Genomic DNA, 10840 nt, shown 5'->3' with positions numbered 1-10840 from the left:
GAACCAATTATTGGCTTAATTAGTCAAGATTAACAGGTGTTCCAAATTATTAGCCACTGATGATGTAAAGACACCTATAAATAGGGTCCTGCGTTTTACGCGACCTGTTTTTTTCAATTGTAATTCAACTGCTATCCCCTAGATGTCCCTGCAGCCACTCCAGTTATAGTAATCAAATTCACAATTAAGAAATCAACACATTACGCTTTGACTAATTTGAAATTATAAAAGCTAACTATGATGAGTATAAATGGTAATTGAATAAATTGATGCGTTAAAAGAAAAATCGAGGGACCTAAACATGGAGTCAAAGACATTGCAATCAAAAAGCATTTCATTGAGCGAACGCACAAAACAATATCCACCTGGAGTTCTGTACACCGATGGGTATAATTTATTTTGCACAACCTGCAATTTATCTTTGGACCACACTCGAAAGTCAACAGTAGACTGACATTTATCATCAGAAAAACACAGAAAACTAAAGGCTGAGATTGACAGCTATGAGACGGCGTCCTCCAGTAAAAACGTAAGGGGAACGAAAATTATGAACGCTGACGAGATGTTATTTTCAATTTGACAGAGACATTTGTTTGTGCTAATATTCCCCAGGAAAAAATGGATAATCCCAAACTACATGCATTTCTGAACAAACATGTAATAAATGCGGGAGCAATTCCTACAGCAGGTCAACTGAGAAGGGAATATCTACCCCAAATTGCTGAGTTGCACAAGATGAAAATTGTACAACTGGCAAAGATGTCTGACAGTGTATATGTAGCTACTAACGAATCTACAAATGCAAAAGATCAGTATGTTTTGCCCATTTTGTTTGTTCTCCAAGGACTATCGAATACCTTCGAACCGAAAGTAATATTAGCTGACACAGTTAATCTGCACTCTGAATTACTCATCAGTGGCACAGGGCGTTGTGAAATGTTTAAACGCATTTGAAGTTAATATTAATAATGTGATTGGATTTGTCTCCGATAATGCCAGTTACATGATCAAGGCATACAATGACATTCTTCGAGGTTTACTGCCAAATTCAGTACATTTGACTTGTAATGCCCACATAATAGCCCTTGCCAGCAATATCTGGGCAAATAATTTTCAGAAAGCAGACAAGCTGGTTACAACTGTTAAAAAAAGGGTTTAAACATTGTCCAAGCAGAAAACTACGTTTTAAAGACCACCTGACAGAAGCAATCCAACAAGGTTGTACTTTACCCATAAAGTTGCCACCTGAGCCATGCATACCATGATGGGGCACTTGGTATTCTGCTGCTGAATATCATTCCAAATACATCCCTTTTTACGCAGGCTTTGTGGAAAAGGAAATTAACATTTCACCAAACACTGTAGTGTTAAAGGACCTCCAGAAATTGCAGAGATGTGCAGAGTTTAAAATCTCAACTCTCCCTAATTGCAACGCATGCCAAGGGACTGGTGGATCTGATTCAGTGGTTTGAAAGCCGTGAAGTGAGAGTCCATCAAACATATAATGAAGTTGCAGAATTAATAAATACATACCGAGCACACAGCACAAGAGGTACACAGCACAGACACCGCAATAAACAAACTATGTGTAAAAACCTTCACACAAACAATTTGTATAAATACTTTATTGAGTATAGATTGATGGTGCACAGCTAATAGGGGTTATTAATTACCCACTCTTTAATAACTCGTTTTTTTATGACAGTTTTCTCTTCCACATCTTCACAGTATGTGGGTTTTACTGTAGGAAGGGCAGCAACCAAGCATTTATTACCAACCATTCCAGAAATCTACCAGCAATACTAGGGACCAGCAATACTAGGGTCCAGGTTTCCCTAGCTAGAAATTCAGAGGAATGTTTTTTTTTTATTTAATTTTTTTTAAGTGTAAGTAACAGAGGGTTCAGTGAACTGAAACATTTCAGCATCATACAGATCTTCTGGCAGCTCTTCATCCCCATCGGCAAAATAGGTTGGGAACGGTGGATTTAGATTTTTCTCCAGGTGTGAAGGTAGAACTGTATCCCTGACCTAGAAAAAAAGAACATTGATAATAAATCAATCTGTCCTCCCCAGCCAATAAAGATATAACGGTTTATAAATCATAACTGCCTAATTATCATTCAGCATGTTTTGTGTCATTCCTTTCCCTGTGAACCAAGTTTGCAAAGTCAGCAATGAATATGAAACAGGTGATGCACAATTACCTTCCATGGGACACTGCTTGAACCCCCACACCTTTAGATTTCAACACAGAACAGTTGAAATTTATACCTTAGTGGAAATTATGTAAATTACTGTGGAGCACTCAACATGGATAAGAGATTACAAAGGCAATTTCTTCTTATTCCAAAAAATAAACTGAAAATGTTTTAATTCCTAATGATAATCTATACAGCAACTCGTCTCGAACAGAAATCAATAAATTTAAAGAGTAAGTAGTGGGGTTCAGAAAAATATAGTTACACGTCCCCACATGTTGCTACAACTGTTTAAATAACTTGCCAGTAATTTTTCTTTTCACTGTTAACATCCTGCCAACTCTTACACTTGTAACATAAACCTCTGTTTCAAAGCTCTATTCAAAATGGCCACTCTAGTACACTGGGGTTTGAGATCTGTCCTCTAAATCACTGCAGGAAGAGTGATTAAAAAAATGTAACAAGTACTTTGGCTTTTCTTTTCTGTACCACATCATGGATCGTTAAAGCTGTTTCATCTGTTTGACAAATGTGGGCAATAATCCTTACACTATCATCAGTGCACTAGAGTCATTTTGAAAAGAGCTTTGAAACAGAGTTTAAAGTTATGTGTAAAGAGTTGTCAGATGTTAACAATGAAAAGAAAAAATACAAGTATGCTATTTAAAGTTGTAGCAACACATGGGGATGTGCAACGCTATATTTTTCAGAACCCCGCAAATAAAAAGACTGTTTTATTCAGCAAAAAAAAAAATATATATATATATATATACATATTTCAACAGTATATATTTAACAGTATAAACTTAGTTGCAGGAAGGACCAGTCAAGAGTTGTTTCCTGTTTTATACCACTAAAAATGTATTCCTTTAAGAAATTGTGTCGTTGCCTTTGTGCTTGCTTCTAAATATGGTCCATTGAGATAGAGGGCAAAGTTTGTCCATAATAAAATAAGTTAAACCAATTATGTAACTGCTGCTAGTGCAACCAAAGCCCCTTTCACACTGGTATGCTCTACCTGGGTCGGAATCTACCCGGGTCAGGACCCAGTGTCATGCGGGTCGGATATGCACGTTCACACTGCTTTTGATAAAGCAGGGTTGACCTGGGTGACAGACGCAAGTACACAATGCATGTATCAATGCCCCGAAAGCAGCTTGTTCCAAGCTTCCATCCAAAAACATGGATAAACAGAATAAACAGAAAGGCTCCTTGCGGAAGCGAAACCTTCACGCAGACGTGGCTGTTTGTTATGTTGTCGGTTTAAGAACGGCCGTCATGCAGTTTGTCTCGCTCAACTCGGGTCCCATATCCTGATGTGGGTTGCTGGGACCCAGGTTAAACCAGTTACGACCCAGGTACATGGTTTTACACTACGTGGGACTGTGAACACATGAGCGCTGTGGCACCGCTAGCGAGGAGCAGTGAGGGGCGATACCGCAAAATTGGTGTACACATAAAACAGCGTATGCGGTGGCGGTTTCCAAAGGAAATCGGGGCCCTACCAATACAGCCAAACTGGCCACAAATTATGGACACACAATCCTCCCAGACATATGGTAAACCTCAACCTTGTGAAATGTTCTATTGTTTGCAGGTATGTGCTTCAATGGCAATAAAGCCTGTGCTGTTTTAATTGTATTTCTAAAATGAGGCTTTAATGAATAAATCATGTAATGTAAGCGATAAATACCTGACATCCCTACAGCTGGTGCAACTGTAGCCCCATTAAACATTCACATACAATAATCCCACTATTATTTACATCAACACAATACTATTTACAATAAATACATACAGAAACCTCCTTTTCATGTGCAGTGCTTCAACCCTGCTACAGCTCCCCACCCCGATTCTTAGAGGGATGCCAATGATACACAAGTCTTAAGGCTACACAACACAATAAACTGACTTGATCTACTCTGCAGGGGTAGATGATATTAAGGCTATAACTCATCCTTACATAACACTGATCCTGGAAGCAAGTTGAATCCCTGGATACTATGACACTGCTATCCCCCAAGCAATGCATGCTCCAGGCAACAGGAAATGGTGGGCGACTAACATATATCTAATGAATTGTAATGGAGCAGGGTATAGTATGCCAAAGCACTGGGGCGGTACCTATAGCGGTTGTACTGCTTCAGTAAAATATGTACTGAATACCTAGTGTACAAGAAAGTGTGAGAGAAGTGCTATGGTAGAATATGTTTGAAACATACAAAATATACGCCAACACTAATCATTTTAATTTAAAAAACACCATCAGCCCCTCCCACCTCAAGCTTGTGTTATCCAGAGGCAAACCTTTCATTTCTTAATTCGCCATCTCGACAGCAAAGTGTTGTATAGCATAAGCTGTATTGAAAGAAATGTCTCGAAACCCCTCTGCTGTTTGGGATTTCTTTGTTAAATGCCCAGACGACCAAAAACAGAAGTTGAATGCAAACTGTGCAAGCTCCTCGTATCATGGAGGCATAACCAATCTCTGGGGTCACTTGACAAGCGTAAGTTCATATTATTAGTAGTAGTATTATTAATATTTTTAGTAGTAGTAAAATGTGACTGTGACTGATAACCTGCTTGGAACGGTGACTGTTAAATAAAGCTTTGTTTTGCCAGAGTCCGCTGCAGTTGATGCTGCTGCAATGCAAGCTTACTGTATATATCACAAGCAGCATCAATTACGTGTAAATAACCAATGTGTATTTTTATTAATTCTAAAAACATGATTACTGTTCTATATAATCTATTTTTACTAACTAAATCTGAATGTTTTATCTGTAAAATATGACTTTCATTCAAATATAAACAAGTAGCTATGGTGAGGTCACCAGTAAATTATGCAAATTAGTACCATCGAAGGTTCAAACCTTCCTTCGGTAATGTGTTCTGAACCTTCGAAGGTCAAAATGTACCCTTTGTTGTAGCGCTAGTTGTCACAATCACAATTTTACATCTACACTCAAGTCACCTCCATATTGTAACTTATGAAAACACTTTTGCTTTTCCTTTCATTGTTTACTTTTTTTAAGGCCTTGCCCATAGAACATATGAGAAGTAACTTAAGTTGCGGAGAGGTCAGGTGAACACACTTTTAAGAGAGCCACTGCTTTTTTAAACATATGGGGTTTGGGGATATAAGGAGACACACACAGGTCACACTTCATGAAACTAATGATTTAACTTTGGATTTAAATTCATGTTATGGGTTATAGGTAAAGCCCCGTGAAATTATTTTTATTTTTTTATAATTTTTCGTTTTATGTTTCACAAATGTTGTTTTATACAGTAAAAATGTTGTTTTATTTTGCTTTATTACAGATACACATTAATAAAATAACTCAAATAGATGTATATGAATAAAAACAAAGCATACATCATGTTTTGACTATATACATATTTTTTTTATTAAACATCATCCACTTAAAAAAAAAAACAAAAACACATTGACAAACAGACCTAGCACAGAATAGTTTAGTTACCATAATTTCTCATTAGCAACAGTAACATACGTAAAGTCCACCACTCTAACTGCCTATTTACAGTAAATACTGCCCATGCGCTTTATAAAAATACAATAAGACAAAATAAAAATATATATTTATACTGCTCTACTATTGTGGGGCTGTCATAATAATTGCACATACAGCAATCTATCCATTAAAAAAACAAAAGGAATTGTATTTCAATCCCACGGCTCCAGTATGCAATAAGCTAGCAGTTTCTCAGTATTTAAACATTAAGCAAAGCAGATTCATTCATTCATTCAAAAATCAAAACAGCAATTGCAAACAACTATGATTGCAAGTATTTATTATACAAGTATTTCTGGTATAAACCTCCCAATCTAAAAAAGTCATTCTATGTTTGCTTTATAACGGATCTTTTATTTTATTTTGATTTATATGCTGCGTTTAGTTTTATTTTGTATTTGCGAAAAACCAGGGGCTCTAGTTATGTGTTACTACTATATTTAAAAACTACTGCAACATCTGTAAAACCTGACATCAACGTTTTAATTAAAAACCTTTTCACGAGGTAAAGATTTGGGTCTGAATTAAGTCAAGTCTGCCCAGATTCACATATTATTCTTCAGTCTACTAAATGTTTTGTAACTAAAACTGGTATTTACTTTTGAAAATACACCCATTCCAGAACCAAATGCCAAACTGATGAGCAGTGCCTTTCCAATTAAATGTTAGCAGAAACTAGAAGCACACATGCCAGATTCACAGATGTTAAGCAATGTATTTATTACTCTTGAGCAAAGCTGCTAATTTATGCACTTCCCAAAAGCTTCACAGCTCTCCACATAGCATGTAACAGAAGGGCTAGATTGTTATTTTTAATGAACCTGTTATTTTTAATGAACCTGTGTTGACAAGGAAGAAATGTGTAGAATCAAACCTCCTGCATAACGTTTTGTAAAAGCAGGTGCTCCAAGGCTTATATGCAAAGCTGGATTTACAAAAGGACTACTTAATCTTCACTACCAGGTCAGCAAGGACTGTTGTCATTTTGCACATTGAAAGTGGCTGATGGCAAAGTTCCTGTTTCTTTTGTTTAAAATTGTTTATTTTGTTCATATTCTGTATGCTTTGCAGATAAATGGCGTCTCAGTTTTGCAGGTTTAAGAGTTTTGTTTGACAAAACCTGACAAATAATGCACTGGTGCTTGAGTCGTCCTCGGATCCAGTAAATGTAAATACCTGCTGGTCCCCGCAACTGTTACCTCATGTAGCAAATTAATCTATCCATTTCTAATGCAACTTATTGCACTCACTGACCGCCAACTTCAATCGATGTACATATAAAAAACATATACTTAGACAAGGTGGGTGGGAAGCAATTTGAAAAATTAAAAAAAATGATTGGAGAGTGTACAGGATGTTACCACTTCTGGTGGGCTGTGATGTGTAAATTAAACAGGATTGGAGGCGCACAGTCTAGGATTTATAGCATTTTGGTTAAATATGACGACGTCAGAACAGACTGTACACATTGTTTCCAGAAGTGGTGTTAAGAGGATTTCCTTTTGGCATATAGTCTTGTGAGATATTAATCCTGCCTGAATAAACCCATATAACAAGGAGCTGAAATCGACCATTCACAGTACAGTACAGTACAGTACAGTTCACAAGTCAAGCTACAAATATAGCCTATTTTTGTTTTACATTAACTTCTTTTAGTATATGCAGCTAACCTCTCCTATATATTCCTATACCCCTGGCAACACTGTACACTGTTATTGTTGAAAATGAAAAGTACTAAAACTGTGGTTTTCATGTTGTTTTTCTTTTTTTAGTTATTCAAACTGAGTTTGGAATATTCAACGCAGTACGCTACTTTTGTGCCGAGCGAAAAGGCTGGGACAGCCAGATTATGTTTTTTACTTTCCTTAAGTTCCGTGAACACAAGCAGTAGAATGAGCACAGATTAGAAAGCAGTGCATTTATGTGAATGCTAGATGTAGATTTGTTTTTTAAATAATGCTAGCTAATAAAAAAAAAGGCAAATGTTTTTTCATAATGTGTAAGTTATTTAGTTAGTATTTGTTTCACATTAGAAAGCGGTTTCAGCTAATTGCGGCTTTGAAGGCGATGCTTGGTATTGCATCAAAGGGAGCTGTAATATACGGTAATATTAATTTATAAACACACCCGTAATAAAAGAAAACAGATAAAGGCGAAAAATGCAGACTAAATACATATCTTATAATTATGTATCAAGTAGTTAACGCTATTTGTTGTGCTGCTTAGTAATATTAGTAGCACAATGTGTGATTGTGTAGAAATAGCTTTTTGCAAGAATTGCGAAACCGAATTTTGGGAGTTGTTTGCGGACCACTAGGAGTTTACTCACGGAACACAGGTTGGGAACCACTGCTCTTTTGGGGGGGGGGGGGGGGTGGTAAAAGTGGAGGAACAAAAAGCTGCAAATTAATAGAAAAAGAAAGAAGGAATACTGTAACCCTACAGCCCAAAATAAAGATTTTCAACATTATAAAGATTACATTAGTATGCTCCTTTATAGTGAAATTGTGTAGGTTAAATGTTTTTTGACAACCAAAAGGTATAGTCCTTGAGTAGACGTAACCACAAATGTCAGGTGTTTTCTATTGTATCTCATAATGTACTTCAGAATCAAAACTATCAAAAATGGGCTAAGGGGCAACACCACCACGTAAATATATCTCACTATCTTTAGAATGAAGAAATTGCCTTCTGTTGATTTGATACACAGTCAAACTAATGCTTGAACGTTTTTCCTGTTTCCGTGATCAGATTTTTTTTACTTCTATCAAACACTGCAGCACTGACATTAAAGGGTGTTAATTTGATCAGAAAGAAAAGCGAAACTAAGGTAAGGAAGACTAAAGAAAAGGGACAAGGTTTAGCTTAGTGAGACAGAATAGAGACTGCGTGTGTTAGTAGCATAGCGTTTAAAGAATTTGCACAAACTGGAAATGGCCCAAAACAAAAATAAAACAACAAAAAATAGAAACTTGGAACAATGCATCAATCTGGGTATAGTGGGCTCACTATATTTTGTTTATACTGCATTTACACTTGGGTAGAGATACACTACTCAAGTGTACAGTTATTGTTATATTTTAACTAGAAGCACAAAGACCATAAGATAGCATTTTCGCATTGCCAATTCTCCAAGCTCTGATAACCTCCAAGACGGATTTACTGCACTTTCTCCTCTGTAATAAAATCAGTTCTTGCAGCAGAAAAAAATATCCCATTTCAGCTTATGATGCTTCCTTTAGTTTTCGTTAATAGCGAAGTTGGAGATTGCTGGGAGCAGGGATATCAAAGACCTTGAAAATGCAAAGTGCTGACTCAGTCAGCAAAACTCAAAAGGTATAGAAATGTAATAGCCGAGCTCTGCTAAAATAACCTTTGGCATTTAATTCAAATACATTACTGCCATGAAACTCCAAATTCTGCTCAATAGGAAACCATATTATCATAACCCAGGTTCCCTAAAATAGAAATGTTACCATTACCGTATGGGTATTTACTTCTTAAACCTGAATAAGATATATGAAAGCTGCCTGTGGAGCCTGTGGACGCAGTCATGTCCCACCCCCGAGGGCACAAAAGCACAGCGGTCATGCCCGCCCCTGAGGGCATATAAGGACTGCCCGCACAGATCACATTTTCCTTCAAGCCTGCTGCAATCATGGATGCTGCAACCTTGAAGGTTAATTGCTACATTTATATTTCAGGGAACCAGGGTTATGATAATAACCTAACGTTCCCTTTCAAGTATGAATTGTGACCATTACCGAATGGGTAAGTGTAAAAAAGCCGTCGAAAGGGCAATATCGCAGAACGACCGGAATGCTACAAAGCTAAGCCGAGAGGCTGCCTTGTGCGTTACCATTCGGTACCCCAGTAACAAGTACATAAATACTGATATAGTACATAAATACAGTGAAATCTGCATAATACATGATAGTAACATAATACATGAAATAGTAGCAGCAACACAGCAGCTAATAGCAGATATCAGGCTTAAAGAGCATGGAAAGCAAGACAAAACAGGTGGGTCTTGAGAGTTGATTTAAAGCGAGCAACGGTGGGAGCATCACGCACCAAAGCTGGGAGAGAGTTCCAGAGTCGGAGCCATGAAGCTAAATGAGGATGTTTATTACTTCATCCGATAGTGCTTGTTCTTTTAACAGTTGCCGTTCAACCTCCAGGCAGTCAGTGGTAATAGCGACAGACTGAGGTGGAGTATCTTCCCGTTGTTCTGGGACAGCAGATTGCAGCTCACTGGTAAATGCAGAGGCCCCCCGCCTCAGCCATTTCCAGGAGGCTGTGTGGTCCAGTGGTTAAAGAAAAGGGCTTGTAACCAGAAGGTCCCCGGTTCAAATCCCACCTCAGCCACTGACTCATTGTGTGACCCTGAGCAAGTCACTTAACCTCCTTGTGCTCCATCTTTCGGGTGAGACGTAATAAGTGAGACTACAGCTGATGCATAGTTCACACACCCTAGTCTCTGTAAGTCGCCTTGGATAAAGGCGTCTGCTAAATAAACAAATAATAATAATAATAATAATAATAATAATAATTTCTGACAACCAATCAAACTTTATTTTATATAGTGGACCACTAAAACCCATTAAGTTGCTATCAAGATGAGACTGGCCTCGAAATGGACAGACCCTCTGTTGCCATCGCTGCTTCCTGATGAAACCGGGAGCAGAAAAGTGACCTTTGAGTGTTTTCTGTTGTCGCAAATAGGTCTACTTGTGGATGACCTAGTGTATACTACCTTTGGGCAGATCTGCCACTCGTGGAAGTTATAAAAAGTTATTTTCAGATCCGGGTAAATAGGTTGCCTGGATTGTAATGTCCTGTGCTCTGCACCAATTCCAGATCTTTAAGACTTTGTGTCCCTCTGGTGGTTGACGCATTTTATCACCGTGGTGTTGTCAGTAAAAACTTTAATCTCCATTTCTCTTAAAACTGGGCTGAAGTGTCTCAGTGCTAGAAAGATTGTCAGGAGCTCTAGATGATTGATGTGGAGGTGTCTGTCTTTGGTGCCCAGGTGCTCTGAACCTGAACCTGAGTGTGCTCCCCACTCTGTTAGGGAGGCACCTGTGTGAAGACGAAGTGTAGG

The 10840-nt window shown here is 37.8% G+C and overlaps 1 protein-coding gene across 1 annotated transcript in view; it reads right to left on the bottom strand.

Annotated features, from left to right (window-relative positions):
• Positions 1-1610: 1610 nt before the first annotated feature.
• mrpl3 (mitochondrial ribosomal protein L3) overlaps positions 1611-10840 on the bottom strand; it is a 75618-nt gene continuing 66388 nt past the window's right edge. The window contains exon 10 of the mRNA XM_033998868.3: positions 1611-2030. Within this exon, the coding sequence (XP_033854759.1) occupies positions 1881-2030 (150 nt within the window). The 3' untranslated portion in view covers positions 1611-1880. The remainder of the gene's footprint in view (positions 2031-10840) is intronic.

The sequence above is a fragment of the Acipenser ruthenus genome, chromosome 4 (genome assembly GCF_902713425.1).
Source record: "Acipenser ruthenus chromosome 4, fAciRut3.2 maternal haplotype, whole genome shotgun sequence".
Lineage (NCBI taxonomy): Eukaryota > Metazoa > Chordata > Actinopteri > Acipenseriformes > Acipenseridae > Acipenser > Acipenser ruthenus.
The sequence above is the reverse complement of the archived record's forward strand: the minus strand, read 5'-3'. Positions and strand labels throughout refer to the sequence as shown.